Raw genomic sequence first — 17161 nt, 5'->3', positions numbered from 1 at the left:
TGGGAAAGGATTCCACCTGCAAAGCTTCAACAATTAGTGTCCTCAGTTCCCAGACGCTTATTGTCGTTAAAAGAAAAAAATATGTAACACAGTGGTAAACATGTCCCTGTCCCAGCTTTATTGGAATTTGTTGCAGACATCAAATTGAAAATGAGTGAATATTTGCATAAAAACAAAGTTTAACAGTTTGAACATTAAATATCATGTCTTTGTAGTTTATTCAGTTCAATATGGGTTGAAAAGGATTTGCAAATCATTGTATTTGTATTTTTTTTAATGTTTTATACAGTGTCCCAAATTCATTGGAATTGGGGTTATAGACTTATACTTAACAACAGAGAGACAGCATGTACTCCAGGTTTTGAAAGCTCTGATGGAACATCTACAGATCTTTGTCCACAATGATAAAGCCAGTGCCAATATGTGAGGAAATCTTTCTGGCACTGGAGGTCTGAATTTGAAACATCCTGGGTAAGGTTTTAAGTCAGTACAGGCATACGTGAAAATGAGTGGCAGTGGCAATTGGCAACCAGATTCAAACAATGCCCTGACAGTTGGAGTATCAGGTCTTTGAGTATTGTTCAGGCCTGCAGGCTAATCTGGGTTTCCATGTATGATTTATACTGAAGCACACCATAAAGATCGATCTTACTCCACACTGGCAATATCTGGACTAAACATCTTGATGCAACAAAGAAAGCCTAAAGGCATAAAAAGTTTAAATTACAGAATGCTTATATTTTAGTGAAAACTGAGGCAAAAGGTTCCAAAGGTCCCTTTCTTCAGAGCAATTGACATTTCATAAAGCCTATTAATAAATTGTATTAAGGGTTTTTAAATAGTAGAAAAAATGTTCAGTCACAAATTAAACCATGAATAAAAGACATTTTGAAATCCATACACACTATGTTGGTTTATCATGGCTCTATGTTAATATTTGATGAACTCCAGACTCTTTTTCAAAGTATTTGTATATTTAGGATTTCTTTATAACTTTAGATGTCAACACCGTATTTCCCTTGAAACCTTTATGTCTCCTGTATAGTGGGGGATTAAATTATCACAAAATATAATCATTCAAAATACACATAATACAAAAAAAAAAAAAAAAAAGATTAAATAAAACCTATTCAGTGTGTAGGCCTTTTAACTTTATATCAGATGAAGATTTTCTTGTATAAGGCCAAACTTATTAACTATTATTTTGTATTTTTGCTTTAATCAGTATAGCACAGTTATATACATATTTAATATGTTGAACAAATGCTCATAAATAATACGAATGCTCTTGTGTTTCTAAATATGACACACCTCCTCAGTGAGCTTCATTTCCTGAAAAACAGAAACCTAACAGAACCCTAACAGAGTGAGAGCAAAGTCTTCAGACAGAGAGAAGCTCGTACAAACTTATTATGCAGCTCCAGCTGTCAGAGAGGTGAGTGCCTTTACAGTCTTCTATAGAACCCACTGTCAACATTATGTAGCAAATTATCTGAGAACTACATCAGAATGATTAACCTGAGGAGTTATAGTAGCAACATGTTGCGCATGGAAGTTTAAAAATGTAATGGTTAACTAAAGCCAGTATGTTGTAACATTTAAGGATAAATGAAACTGCATCAACTTTATCAGAAAGATAACTATCACTATGCCACAGCCTGGTTTTATTTTAGAAAGAGGGACAATAACATTGCACTGATACAGATGAAACCTTAAGACTTATACAATAGCAAATTTAGCAAATTTATGCAGTATAATTATAAGCAGAAAAATTTGTCATGATCTGACAATATGACAAAAACTTTATATTCACTAACTAAACAATCCCAGCCAGGGATTTGATATCTGATGTGAACAACACTTCGGTTCTATGCCAGTGATGAAGCATTAATCATTACTTAGACAAGAATTGTAAAATCATAATAACAATGGTCATAAAGACCAAGACTTTTGAGTCTGGATGGGATCTCCTGCCACAAGATCTGGCGAGACAAGTTTGTGCACACATGAGAATGATCTCGTGAGATTTTTGTTCTCCCCATGTGTTTACATTTCAATTGGACAAAACAGGGGTTGTGCTGGTGAGTTACATTTCTTGAAAAGCTTGAAAAGCATTGCTACAATGATATCAGTCATATTAAAGAAAGTAGATCACAAATGGTGGAGCCAAAATAGTGAACTGAACCTCCCAATCTATTATAACTGATGTCTAATCTTGTGTCTTGTCTTGTCTGGTAGAAATTGTATACAGTATGAGCTCTGAGCAATACCATTTGCTTTTTTCTACAGAAAAATGACCATCCACATCTATGTCTGTCTACTTGCACTTGTGCTGAGCTGTGAATCAGCTCAACAAAAGCTGAAATCTTTGAATGACCTGAAGAAAATTGATTTTGGAAGATCTGTGCCCAAACACAGTCTCCTACTGCTACACTGGTTTGCAAACGTCATTGACATTGACAATAATGACGTTTTACTTTTGACATTTGACCCAAATGAAGAAGATTTTGGTTCTCATCACTATGGCAACTATGAAGTCATGCTGGACCCTCTGCCCCGGGGATACCGGTACTACACTGTGGGCAATCTACATGAAGACACATCCGATGAACTCCCAGCATATGTTCTTCAGCCCCCGGTCAGAGAGTGCGAGGGGACCAACATGGATCGAATCATTTTCAGAGTTCAGGAGAGAAGCTCCAGACCTCCCAGGATCGACCGAGTCTATCTCACACAGCATTACAGACAGGACGAATATCAGGGCACAAGGTACAACCCAGAACTCACTTACCACATCTCCCCCAGTCTGCTGCATGAGATGAGACTGTTTTCAGTGGAGCACAACCCCAGGACTCTGTGGGAGCTCAGAGACATGTTTGACAGTGATGCTCAAGACTCACAGTTGTGGGATCTTAGGAACATTTGGGGTCACTCCTTGGCTTGCCTCGGTCTGCTGCTGTTTATTGTGATAGAAGAAAAACACTGCAAAAAGAGACCAACCAAAAACCATCACCAGAGTCCATCCAGAAGAACCACTCAGGCAGATTATGTGGTTGACATACCAGATGAGATGAATTATGATTTGCTATATCACGTAGAACAGAGGGATCAGGTGCAGCTTGACGTAGTAACGGGGAAAAATGGAAAGGCCACAATTGTTTGGAGAAATGTTCCTAGGCAACGGCTGAAAGAGGGTGTTGCTGTAGTGATGTTTAACCACGAGAGAGACCATGAAGCTAGTAGCACATACAAACTTATCAAGAACAGTGAGGGGAGTTATGACACCTCTGTGCCACTCAATGAGGGGCTACAGGTTCGGATGCACAGAGCAGAGAGACGATGTTTGTTCTGGACTAAAGTAAAACAAGAAATTTGCAGAGGAAAAGCATTTAAAAATCCAGATCCAGTATTAATTGCAGGCTATGACGCTTACATCCAGCTCTTTGTAAAGAATGGTAAAGCTTGTGTGCGCCTAATTATGAAGAAGTCATTTACACAGTGGAGATCTGAATTCAGACAGTCTTGGGTTGGGTTTTACGATTCTGCAGACAAAGACACAGCACACTTCAAATGGTGGAAGTGGCAATGGGTTACAAAGTTCACACAAGGCCCAGACTTAGGAGACTACCACACTTATGAGTATTATTCCAGTATGACAATAGCTCCAGGTGTGCAAGCACGATTCATCCTCGGGGATTACAGAGCAATAGCACGCACTCCTCCCTGGAAACATACACACCATTGAGACAGGACAATATTTGTTAACTTAATGACTTTGAGGCCAGACAATCCTCTTAAATCTAAATGAAAAATGTGTTACTTGTGTATACGCATGTATGGAAAAATATTGTATTGAGCATGTTGGTTTAAAATGATGTCATTATTTGTAAATGGAAAATAAAATCATTTGATCATTCTCTCACCAGACTTTTGAGTGAACTTCCAGCTGAAGTTGGGAATGGTTTTAATACATATGAATGTCATCTCTGAGACCATCTCCTTCCCTTGTGACATGCACACGCTTATCCAGCCAAGTCCAATGAAAAGGGCTTTCTGTTGGCTTCAAAGGGATGAGCACTTTTAATGTGTTCAAACTAAGACAGAAAACCGCACACAGCTCAAGACCATGTGGTGTCAGTTCTATCCGTCTAAGCAATCTAAACTTAATGGCTTGTTTAATATATGTAAAATGATTAACCACAATTAAATAATAAATAATCATCTAAACAAAAACCCAGACAAAAAAGGTTGCGTGGTTGTCTCTACTAGGAGCGGACACAGCTGTTCAGTAAAAGATAAAACCACAACCAGACTTGACATTACATCACCTAAACAGACTCAATAAAGCAGCATATCGCTTGTTAGTGTACCACTACCCCCTCATTCCACCCAGTCATTGGCCTGTGCACATTGGATTCGGGCACACTTCATGTGCAGCCACACTGTACACTAAAGACTCATAACAATCCAAAAAGCCAGAATCTCAGACTAAGGCAGCACCAGGATTTAAGTAAAAATTGTTGATTTGAACACAAAGACTTGCTTGGTCCCATTCAAAATACCATCTCCTGCTTAATTTGATAGAAAACTGATGTCAGCATTCTTCTTTGTTTGGATGCTTTGTTTTTTTATTCTGTTAGATTTGACTTCAGCGATCACTCTGCACTCACTAGAATCTTTTTGTTGCATGCACCTCCACCCCACGGATACACACACGAGCAGATGTCAGCAGCAGCACGGAAGTTGTAATTTGAGCCTTAAGTGACACACTAAAATCCTGGCCTCCATCCAAAAGCTACAGTGCACATCACAGTTTTAGAAAGATCATTGACAAAAATGTTTCAAAAAGAAGTGCTTCATTTTTTAAGACCACAGTTAAGGCAGAGAGTGACACACAGCACAAACAGAAAATGTAAAATTTTTTGACCTCCAGATAAGGAATGCATTAAGCCCCAAACGCCTACGCCGGGCTTCTGCTCCGTGCAGGCCATGAGTACAGCTGTGGTCTGACAGCAGAGACAAATGCATGCAATATCATCACTTCAATTAGTGAATGGCAGGGCTCCCAGATCCAATTGCAATCATATCAAAAATGCAATTTGAATGGTTGAAAGTAGCAATTCACAAATACTGCAGGGTGATCCTAGTTGATGATAATGAAATATTAAGACCTTAAAAATGTATTTGGCCTACATAGATAATGGATTTTTGTCAGCTGTTTTCATAGGCTAGCTCACACTATAAAGTCCTCTATAAATAGGGATGGAAGTGGAGAAAGGTTAATTTATTCCAAAAATGGTGCTAAGCGAGCCACCATCAGACTGGAAGACTCTTTAGCGGTATATACTAACTGGTTATTTTTCAAACATATAAAACAACTGTGGCCCACATGTAATTTACTTGAACCGGTATTTGTGGCAGAGGAGTTCTTGGTATTCAGTTTTATTGTATGGTCTCTGGAGGAGCTCCAGAGTCTGAGGTTTTCATCATCACCTCCTTGACAAACTAAATTAAACTATTAATTATCTCACACCAAATCTGGCAGATTTTTTGTATGAACTCCAACCAACAATAAAGTATGCTTGCAATTATTAAAATAAACAATTAATCAAACCAATATTTGGGGGGTTTGTAAATCATAACTTGAAAATGAAAAAACAGAACTGAGTGCAACTGAAGTTTATATATTAGGTGGAGATCATCAAACTACCCAGTAAAATTATGGAGCTCACTTACTTTCAATAGGTCTGACAGACGGCAGCTCAGAGACAGGTGAGTGTACCCTATCCCCTCGAGTGTCAACCAGAGAGGGCAAGGGTGCAGTGGGGGCAGGAGGGTGGTGGTGGTTGTTGTTCTCTAACATATCATCATTCTGTTTGAAGACGGGCAGCTCTGGCCTTTTAAAGGCGGTCTCCACTGGACTGACTACAGGGCTCTGGGACTCTGCCCGGGGGATCCTTGAAGTTGCACCAGAAGACAGGTGCGAGTCCATCCTCCTAGGCGGCGCAGGGGGCTCCAGAGGCCGTGCTGCGCTTAGGTCACCCCTTCTGGATGAAGAGTTGGAAAGAGAACTGTCCGCAGGGTTAATCCGACTACTCAGGCTGACCTCGGGCCGCTTAAGCCCAAAGCGAGCTATGCCAGCACTGGGTGAGTTGTCAATCTGTTTGGAGGAGACTTCAATAGACATCTCTGTACGTCTAGAGGAGGCTGTGTCATGGTTTCGACCGCCAGTAAACTCCATGCGCTTCATGCCTGTTTTTGGAGATCGCAGATTGGAGGACTCAGAAGGAGATGCTCTGTTGGAGTAGTCTGAGTTTCGAGATGCTGTGTCGTAGCTCCGCTGGCTAGATGTGGAAGAGGAGGAAGAGGATCGGACAGGGTTAGAAGACCGCCGAATCAGGGAAGTGCCATGTGAGGAAGAATCACTCTCCTCCACCTCAAATGACCGCTTTAGTGCTGAAACACACAAAATACAAGTGATTAGGACAACACACAGTTCAGTGAAAATGACTAATGCAGCTAGTAGGGCTAGAATACAACTTTTAATTATTTAACTACTCAAAGGGGGGAGGGACAAGGCCCGGGGAAGACCCAGGACACGCTGGAGGGACTATGTCTCTCGCTGGCTTAGGAACGCCTTGGGGTCCCACCGGAGGAGCTGGAGAACGTGTGGTGAGGGAAGTCTGGGAGTTCCTGGTCGGACTGCTGCCCTCGCGACCTGGCCTCGGATAAGTGGAAGAAAATGGATGGATTGATGGACTAACTACTCAAACTCTAGAATCAATTGGGCCAATTTACAGCCAGGGGAAAAGGGAGCGTGACACATGAATCAGATATGTGACCACGTGTGTGACATGGTTCAATTATTATTATCTTATGGTGCAGACAAACAGTATTATTTTGTAGACAATTATTACAACAAGATGCAAGAGAAACAATTTAAAATTATTTTTGAGAGATAAAGAGAGGCCAAGACCCTGAACATCTTACCGTACTTAACACGCTTAATGTAAGTTGACAGCATGTTGATTTTAAATCACTTCATGAATTATCTTGTAGAGACTTAACATGTACTAAAAGCAGATTACGCATGTATTAAGGGACGTTGAATTGATATAACGGATATATATCGCTAGACAACAAGGATTGAACAGTGTAATCGTTATTTCAACAAATCCAGGAGTATTCTTCAGAATGTTGATTCTAGTTTGGCGCACCTGATGTCGTAGCGCCGCGAGCGCCCTGCAAACATCGCGAGAGTTGGGTGCAATAAGTTCCCTGTAAGTTTCTTGGTAAGTACAGAAAATTGTTATTTCAGTTGCAATTTTACGTTTACAGTATGCAAGAATATATGACGAAACAAACGAATATATTGTTAGATTTCGTTATATTCCACTCGTGACCGTCACGTGCGCTAATGATCGTCAAAAATGATGAATGATAAACGGTAGATCAGAGAAAGCCCCTTGATGCGTCATCAAGATTTCAGTTAAACCTAAACAAATTGAAGACGCTCTTTCCAGATGAAATCAGGCTGTTCTTCCCCCTGCAGGATTAGTTTCCACTACATTGACATGAAGTGGACACTGCAGGGTCTCCCACATTGGTTTGTGACTGTATATCTTTATTGTGAGTGTGCCTGAAACTGTGTGAAGAGTCAAATAATCAATGATATGATGTAGCTCTTGTGGTTTTATTGTAGGCCTAGGTAAAGTGAGGATCGCCACATTGACTCTCTGAACTAAACTAGCCCTACAAAAAATAAGTATGTCAAACGGTGGCAATGTGGCATTATTGGTTAGTCTGGCTGGCTCTGGCATGTCTAAAAAATAGTTTGTACATTACACAGATCTTTTACCTCTGCCTACTCTATTACTGACCCCTTGTGGCTGAAGTTACATTTGATTATATCACAATGTTGTTTTTTTCTTCAGATAATTCCTTTAATTTAGTTTTTAGATATAGTTTTGTTCAATATGCATGAATCTGCCTTAAAGCTTGAGCATATAGGGTAATATGATCAGGACGATAATCTTACTAGAGGATATATATGATGATATACATTATACATGTTCATATTCATGCCTCTGTGTTTTTATATTCAATTTTGATATCAGTCTGATAATTATATAATATTATATAATTATACTATTTGCTGAAAAGTGTGCCTTCTTCATCCGAGCAGACTATGTGTGGTGAACCTTAGATTGACTCTGGAGTTTCCCATCAACCCACATGCTGCTGGCGTCATTTGGAGGAATCTGTCAGAGGGGGTAAGATGAGCATGAGCATGATAATGTCATAATAATACTGATCTTATAAGGATGGCCATTGTCAGCTTGTGTTTGGAATATGTGTGTGTATGAGAGAGGAAAATGACTCAAGTCACAAGACCAGTTGAAATAATTAACAGAATAATTCTGACTCTTATAAACAACATTGCAATGGAAAAACAGTGATTAAATTGTGATCAAGTGACTAAAATCAGATTAAAAACCTATATCCATAGCTAAGTGGCATTTGGCCAGGGTTGTAATAACACTTTACATATAAGAAGAAGGCATGACAGTCCATGATGACTTTAGCACTACTACTAAGCTGTTATGTGACAACTGTTACAACAGCAATGGCATGTTCTACTACTAATACTACTACATCTTGAAAACAATGAAAGCAGTAAAATATCCATATTAAAAGCGCGACTAAAACATCCAAATTAAAGTTACACCACAAACAAAACTAATTAGTATCATAAAGTCACACAAATGATGCTATCAATTGTGACTTCATGTTTTCATAATGCGATGCTCTGTGTTGTTGTTGTTGCCAATGCTGTGGAGACCAAGCCAAGTGCAGATCTGTAAAAAGTTAGCTCTCTGCTCTTAGATCCTTTCTTCAACTGCCTACCCAGACTTTTGCACCCACCACAGAAATCTAGTCTTGTGGAATTTCCTCTCTGGACCAGTCAATGCCCTTAACATGCAGCTCAAACGGAGACACAGACAGAATAAAGGGGAACAGTATCAACCTTTTTGGACTGTTTTAAGACGACTGGAGTTGTGTGGCACTTAGTGAACAATGGATGGTCAGTGATCCAGGTTATGGGAGTCTCAACAGAGGTCATTGCTTATGTCTCAGTCTTAATGTCATCAGTGCCTGCCTGGAGCAGTTTAATATTTTGCTTGCAGGATTATGACTAATCTACTACAGTAACTAATTTGATATTGTATACTATATATTTTTTACTCTTTCTCTGTATCTTTTAATTTGATTATAACCACAGTACAGTATTATAACATTTAGTTAATTATATAGTTTAGTTGGACCATAATTTTGGCATTGTTTTGGCGGCTTGTAAATGACTGTATCAAGTCAACTCTATGCTGCTGATGTATTCATCTTTATCTATTGCTGTATCTAGGCCTCACACAGAACAACATCATGTGCTGGTGGTAATAAAAGGCCTGCTAATACTCACGTATGACACTAACAGAAGCCCATTGTGTTCAATATAGTGGTGTTGAAAAGCATGACCGCATGGCTTTCGCATGCTTTCTCTGTCCGAACCCTCTTTCTTAGCACAATTTTACTTTTTGCTCAGCTGGTTTAAGTAAGTAAGCAGATCTGAACAAAAAATCCTTAGGACAGGAAGAGTGAGGGTAAGAGTTTTTACCATACATACCACAGGCAAAGTAGTGTTGACAGAAGAGCAACTCTGGACATGTGCAGATGTGCAACTAATGGCTATGTGTTTGTTAGATAGACAGGCAGAAGTGGAGGTGTGTGTGTGTGTGTGTGTGTGTGGTGGGGGGTTCCTGGCATGTCACAACGACAAAGCCACGCCCACCAAGGTCCTTGCATCCATAGGCCACAGAAAGACAGAAGATGTGAGGATAGATGAGCTGGTGAGAGAAGTAAAAGGAGGTAGGAATGGTTAGAAGGAAGGACGTGACAGCGTAATCTGTGGAATGACAAGAAAATGTAAAAAAAGAAGAGAGTTTTACCAGGTGTTGCTTGGTCAGTGACTGTCTTGTGATTGCTCAATACGCACACGCGCCATTATATCTTTCTATGATGTAGTTAAATCAGTTCCACACTCTTCTCTGGATACGCCCTGGTTCGTCCACAACACTTAACTTCAAACTTTGAGTATGTTTCCCTTTCCAAAACACAACAGCTCACTGCAGATGTCAGTGAACCTACTCCATATTTTGTTTCTTTTTTTTTCAATAAAACCATGTGGAAGCTATCCATTGTGTCCTCATGACAAGGTTAAAGAGTAAAAGAGTAGAAGGAAAAACAAACTAGCTAGAGCAAAAGTGCAAAAAAGCAAATGGACTAACCTTCAAAGTCTGATATGATCCCTTCCAAGTGAGCGTTGACAGAGGAATCAGACATTTTGAGAGGCGTTATTGAGAATATAAGTGTTTATAGTTCTGGAGAGTGAGAGGGGGAGCAGCGGGAGTTCCCTTTCCCAAGCAAGGAAAAGTTTGCAGTCCCTGCTTTCAAACAAATCCCAAATTAGGAGTCTATGCAGTCCAGTGGAGATGGAGGGGGTAGGAGAGAAGGGGATAAGGAGAAAAAAACAAGAGTTGCTAGACGCTCAGTGATCCGAGGCTCCGTTTTTCCCCAATCTCTAGATCTCCAGTCTTCTCTTTAAGCGTATTTTTCCAGCCCTGTCCTCCTCCTTCTACACTTCCAGAGCTGGGAATGAGAATGCGTTGACAACCCCTCCACCCCCTCCCCTCCTCTCTTGCTCGCCCGCTTTATCTCTTGTACTCTCTTCCCTCCCCCCTTTCCTCTTCCACATGCTCTTTTTCTGTCATTTTTTTCTACTTGTGCTGTGAGGGATTTCCAGGCTGGCGATCAAACACACTTCCTTAAAGGCTTAAATCACATGACTTTCACAAATGTGAAGACTAGGTATTAGTACTTTCAAAGACTATACAATTTGTAATTTGTTTCTGCTGATTTATCCATAATCTGAAATATATATGGATATACATGTGAAGAAAGTAATTTTGGCTGACCAAGCAAGCATGGATACGCCTAAACTATCAAATGTTGACATGCACTTTTTGGGGGAGGATAGCATTTGACCCTTGTTGTTGAGATAACATAAATCTCTGAAAACAGAAACAAATGTAGCCCTTATACTATGTTCCCAATTGCCTAAAGTTTTGAACGTAACTTTGAGAAGAAGGAAAAACAGGAGATTTTGACATGCACTAATATGGTGATGCCAGTGGAGCGTCACTTTAGTGGCATACTAGGGACAGACGTCAATAAATAAGTTGGCTAATGACTTAATGAGCATGTGAATGAGCCTCTGTGTCTTGGGGCGGGCGGGGGGAGGGGGGGGGGGTGCATGGGTGTTGGTCACACTTGTGAGAAAGTAAGAAGGATGTGTGTTATCCTACACGGGGAGTACATAGTAAAATAAGAGAGGCAGTCAAATATCTAAAAGTGCACTGTACTATCTTCTCCTAAACATAATCATTTTACACAGTTACTTTTTTCCACTTATAACACTCTTAATACTTTTACTACTGTTCCTTTAGCAAATACTATAAGTAGTTCAGTCTATCCATGTCACAGTACCTTCTTTGCAACACAGCAAAGATACAGCAATTAAAAAGTATATTTCTGCAGCTACCAAAAGCCAAGTTATAACCAGTTTCTACTATATATTGTGTTTATACTAATACTACTGCTGCTTTTAGAATATGTGTACTGTCTGTGTATTTCAAAATATACCCTATTATTTTCTACAGGACATTTCACTGTACAGCTATAGAATTAATAGTCACTATATAAAAATATAATGAACTAAAGCAATAATTGGCCAGATGTGCACAAGCTTATAGATGTTCAACGTTAACAGATGTTCACAGGTTAAAGTGGTGCCTTGAACCTAGTATTTATGTATTTGCACATTTAGGATGATTATTTAAAAACATTAAGATATAAGATAAGAAGTAGTAATAAGGTTTACATTTGTTTACATTACTAGTCTAGTTGTCACTGCTAAGCTTTGCCCAGCAGGGGTCAGTGGAGGTTTTGTAACTTCATTCCTGTTCCTATAAACATTTTGTCAGCATGGATACAGTAATAAGAGCTGAGAATAGATCAGATTTAGACATGGGGAGAATCCTGCTGTGGACACACCCTCGACCCACATGCGACATTCTGCCCCTGTGTGTGCCACATTCTTGCACTCTTTAGCCCGGGTATGCAGCACTTAAATACAGCATCCAAGCCAGACATGGATGCAGAAATAGAAAGATGAAACTAGCATGCAACACACTGTACAGCCATGTTTTTTTACTGCATTGTCTTGACAAGAGCAAACCCAAAGACAATTCTCTCAGTGCACTGGTTAGTGAGGTTTTGTTATTGGAGTATAAATATATACAGTGCATTTTACAAAGAGTCTTTATATGAGTAACATTTTTAACTTCTTTTTCTGTAATCAATGAACTGGGATGACACATAATCAGGTGATACTACAACACAATCTGTCAGCAGTTTTTTTCATAAATGTATTATAAGATTTATTACACCTCGGGTCTATTAGTTGTTTGCCCAGTGAAAACTGAGTAATGGGTGAGTGGACAAAGGAAGGATTTTCCATAGGGACATATGTCAGGCTGGTGTTGTTGTTGATAGGGCACTGTGAATGTCAGCACTCAATATCGCACTCTAGTATGATGGTGAGTTTCCGACATTTAGTTATTACATTTAGTTACATACATTTAGACATTTAGCCTGCAGATGTGACAATTCAAATGTGCCGTTAAACAAGGAGCAGGATGAATTAATTTGAAAAAAAACTGTGATGAGGAAAGTAGATTAGGAAGTAAAAATATGGTTAAGAGAGTGAGATATTGTAGTGAGAGATCTGTTTGAGTGAGATCATTTTGTGTGTGTTAGTTTGAAATATCAACAGCATCTGCGACAGAGGAAGCCCCAACTTCCTGCTGAGTTCATCCTAAAAACAACAAAGGCTTTGTTGCTAGCTCACCCCTGACTCAGGCTGTGTGGACCCAACAGGCTATGGGAAAAAAAAACGTAAAGTGTTGAGGGAATCTATGACAGGACTTTATTCATGCGTGTATATGCTTTGGATATAACCAATTAATTAGCACTTCCTTGTTTACATGACAACCATCATAATAAGCGGTGTACCTGGCATAGCTATTTTAGGAATAAGGATCGACCTGCTGGAAACATATACTTGAAGCTTGCTGTTGCTAAAACCAAATGACAGATCCATCTAAATATTTTAGAATAAGGAATATATAGGCAGATCAGTGGGTTTGCATTACACTGGGCGCAACAACTCGAATTATAACTTAAGCAGAATTTATGAAATATTATAAAGCAACTTTGTAATTAGTAGCTTATATGATTAGCAATGCCTTTGAAAATAGTTATTTGACAAACCCTGACTGACTGAAAACATTAGATTTTAGTTATGCATAAATGTAGCAAACATACTAAATGCATTTTGTATCTTTGTATCTACATATCCACTATAACTACAATTACAATATTACACAATCTCATAGATCCAGATCAAACCAGCATTTTTTGGCAATAATCATAAAACGGCAGCAAAGATTCATCCTAGTTCAAAATGATTATTTGGCAACACAAATAATTTTCCTTGCAGCATTGACCTAAATGTCTTTATGTCTTAAATGTGTGTGCATGTAGCAGACAATTAGAAGGGCAGAGATGACACAGGCGCACAAACATGCACACCCCCTTTGCGGGGCCCCACAGCCACACATGGTGCAGTAGATTCATCCAAAGTATATGCACAGCTGTAGTCACAGCAGCTGGCCTTAACCAAATGTTAAACAGCAACAGTTTTAATCAAATACAGCACCTGTTAAAAACTACAGCCAAGTCTTAGTCACAATGTGGGACGCCCATGCACTGTAAAAGTTGTAAACGTATTGACTTTCTGCCTGGTAACTGCACAAAGCAGCTGTCGTCCATCAAAAACACTTTCTATAGGTCTCTGTCACCTTTACCACTATTTAGCAAGACACTTTGTAATGTTTAAAAAGTCAACAGCCGGCAAGGAATCCTGCTTCATGGCACAATACATTCACAGATCCTTGTAGTCATGGAAACCAGCAACTTGCTGTAATGGTCCCATTCAATGGTCCCATTTAAAACGGTTTTGTTCAACTTTGTTTGACATAAGAAGTAAGAAAAATTGCATTCTGGCCTCTGTTCACTCCCTTTCTTGGCTTAAAAATAGCCATCTCTTCCTCAAAGTCCTGTCTCCATCTAGTGGAAAAGACATAATACTGCAAACACAGACCCTATTTATACATTTTGATTGCCTTTTATTTTAATAAGGTTACACATTACTATTGTGTTCATTTTATTTGGTCTAAACTGTTCAGAAAAGTCAGAATACATTATTTGCTGTGTGATGCAGTCATTCATCACCGACATCATCAGATGACCTCACTGTGACTGGAAAAAATAGGATGGCTCATTCTCTTAAGTCCCTCTTCACCAACTCTGTGACTAATCCAACAATGGCTTTCTAATGAGCAGCAGAACAGGGAAACCCATGTCACAAGATTTATGAATGTATTTACGGTCAATCTCAAATATTTTCAAGAGATTTAGTTAAAGTCAAAGTCCACGAAATGTAAACAGGGAATAGCCTTAATAAATATGTTAATAAGAGATACCATACTTTGAATTAATACATTTTTAATCTAAGGTCTTGATATGTATTGAAGTCAAAGTTGAGATTGGTTTAAATATATTCATGGCTTTCAGCATCCTGTTTGACATCTTTTCAGGACTTTTCTCCATTAAAAAACATAGTATTTAGTTAACAGTCCTAATTTTCCATCGTTGTGAAACTCATAAGGAGATGGTTTGAGTTTTTGTCCACAATACAGATGAACAATCCAGCTTTTTCAGTTCTGATACTGATTCTGATACTATACCTTCAAATATCTGACGAAACCTGATATCAACCCATACCAGTGCAGAGACATTGTATTTAATTTAAGTAACTACAGTGCAACTTTGTGTAAATACAAATTCAAATATTATGAAACTTTCTGGAGCGACCACCACCAGTAAATAGTCTAAGTGCATCAATTTATATGGCCAACCAGGATATCAGCTGAGCTGATATTTGGAAGCGATATCTGATGAAGCAAATTTTTCAGTTTTAGTATCATATTGGTGCATCCCTAGTCCACAGTCCCTGATTCATCTGAATACTTACTTCAAGGGAAGTAAGTCTTTATATGTGGGAGGGGAATGAAATTCAATGACTCAAGCAAGTGGTCTTTGTATATTTAAGTCAGTGTAGTTAACAGTCCTGTTAACTACTGTGTTGCCATAACAACAATGGATATCCACAATAACAGCCTGCTCTTCAGTTGGTGTTCGTTATCACAACAAATGCATTTTGTGTAGAGTCGATACACTTGCAAAGAATGTCTTGCTAACTTTATTTGTCCCATGAGGAAGCACCTGGATTTTAAAGCCTTGTAAGTCACCATAAAATGGGTGGAGCTTAAGGCTTTATTGCCCACACGCACTTTACACTAACCTCACCTATACTTCCAGATCTCCAGATTGTGCATGCCGCCAATGTGCTACAATGCATGCTATGTTACACACGAGAGTGCTACTGATATGATGACTCTGGTAAATCCAGTGAAAGTTTACAATTGATTGTGTGTCACTGTCACTAGTCAGAAAAACATGACTTTCCTGCCTTTAGTGAGAAACAGGGATACAACTTCAACTTTAAGTATTATTTTCCCTGTTCACAGATTGGTACAAACTTGTTTACACCAAGCATAAACAGCTTTTGATTGCATTTGTTTTTTGTTGTCAACATGTATATGGGACAAAACAAGTTAAAACAGTGAGAATAGAATACTGCAGACCCATAAAATTATGTTGGATATAGCAAAACAGGTCTTGTAGATCGTTCCTTTGCACCCCGCGCTTCTCCCAAAACCCCAAAAGAAAACATGCAGTCAGCAAACAGGATAGAATGAGGGAGTGGAAAATACCATTCAGTAGAGAAAGAGAAGGCAGACAGACTAAAGCTAAACTATACAAGATCATATTGGAGTATAGACATGTGTGTTAGCTTACCTGAGAATCTGTCCCCCTCCATAACCGGATCACACCCTCCACAACCACATGCACTATCTGCTCTACCGTCCCCTCTCTCTCTCTCTCTCTCCCTCTCTATCTCTTCCTGCCTTTTTTTGGACTTCCCTTTCTTTCTCTCCCTCCACACTCCTGCATTTGTCCCTCCCTTCTTCTCTAAGTTTTGATTCCTTTGCTATGTCTCGTAAACGAATTCAAGAATTACGACATCCCTTCTTGCCATGTGCTGGTCATATGTTGTGTTTGCGGCTCTCTTGGTTCTTTTCCCTGTTTCTCAAAGGGAAATACAGAAGACTGAAGAGGCATTGTGTTGTCAAAATAGAAAGCCGTTAGTTCAGACATGTGACACACAGCCGGGACACTGGACTAAAATAACCTGCTGGATGTGTGCAAATCTCACTTATCATGTTTTTTTTTCTGAGTATTAGGCAAAATTGTTGTCTGGGCTTTTATTCATTGGATTGTCTTGGTAAATTAGATTAACTGGTATTAGAATACTAAAGTGATAGAAGCAAAAAAAAAAAAAAGGTAAGGAATACATTTTGTGCACACATTTACAACATCATAGTAACAAGATAGCAAGTTATAGCAAATAATGGCAAGATCATTTTACTGTCTGATCAGTCAATTCTCATTAGTTAATTTATACTAGAAGTAGTTATGAGACATCCAGTTGTGCAGATATCAATACTGAACAAAATTCACAGAAATAGGAGAGATTCTGTACCTTTCCTGTATAGCTTTTGCTTGAACTATAAGGCTAAATAATGGATCACAGTCACAAAAAGGTAATATGTTATGTTGAATCACATTCTATTGTCATCGTGGGATCAATATCACAATCGAGTTGCAAGACCTCCTTATTATCAAAATCAAATTTGAAATGTGAATATCCTGACCAGTGGTAGAAGAAGTACTCAGTTTTGTTACTTAAGCAAAAGTACAGATACTAGAAAATGAAAAAATCTAGTAAAAGCTAAAGTAT

General features: G+C 39.0%; 2 protein-coding genes across 5 annotated transcripts in view; one reads left to right on the top strand and one right to left on the bottom strand.

Annotated features, from left to right (window-relative positions):
- The window catches only part of LOC117374364 (septin-9-like), a 46725-nt gene that overhangs the window by 15528 nt on the left and 14036 nt on the right, over positions 1-17161 (bottom strand). The window contains exons 1-2 of one of the 4 annotated variants that reach the window (XM_033970457.2): positions 16159-16351; positions 5737-6456 (exon numbers count right to left, since the gene is read on the bottom strand). In XM_033970457.2, coding sequence (XP_033826348.1) covers positions 5737-6456; positions 16159-16180 — 742 coding nt within the window. In that variant the 5' untranslated portion in view covers positions 16181-16351. Of the gene's footprint in view, positions 1-5736; positions 6457-6990; positions 7245-10343; positions 10774-16158; positions 16352-17161 lie in introns of those variants that run through there. The other 3 variants (XM_033970456.2, XM_055223501.1, XM_033970455.2) reach the window with 3 other exon arrangements.
- LOC117374365 (uncharacterized) lies at positions 1357-3916 on the top strand. The gene is made up of 2 exons (XM_033970459.2): positions 1357-1435; positions 2290-3916. The coding sequence occupies exons 1-2, from the start codon at positions 1413-1415 to the stop codon at positions 3743-3745; spliced, it is 1479 nt and encodes a 492-aa protein (XP_033826350.1). The 5' UTR covers positions 1357-1412; the 3' UTR covers positions 3746-3916.

The sequence above is a fragment of the Periophthalmus magnuspinnatus genome, chromosome 8, assembly GCF_009829125.3.
Source record: "Periophthalmus magnuspinnatus isolate fPerMag1 chromosome 8, fPerMag1.2.pri, whole genome shotgun sequence".
NCBI lineage: Eukaryota > Metazoa > Chordata > Actinopteri > Gobiiformes > Gobiidae > Periophthalmus > Periophthalmus magnuspinnatus.
Note: the sequence above shows the minus strand (reverse complement) of the source record. Positions and strands in the feature narration are given on the sequence as shown.

Coding starts and splice junctions, on each gene's coding strand:
- LOC117374365 (XM_033970459.2), top strand. CDS start 1,413: ATGCAGCTCCAGCTGTCAGAGAG. Junction 1,436..2,289: donor CAGCTCCAGCTGTCAGAGAG/GTGAGTGCCTTT, acceptor TTTTTTCTACAG/AAAAATGACCATCCACATCT.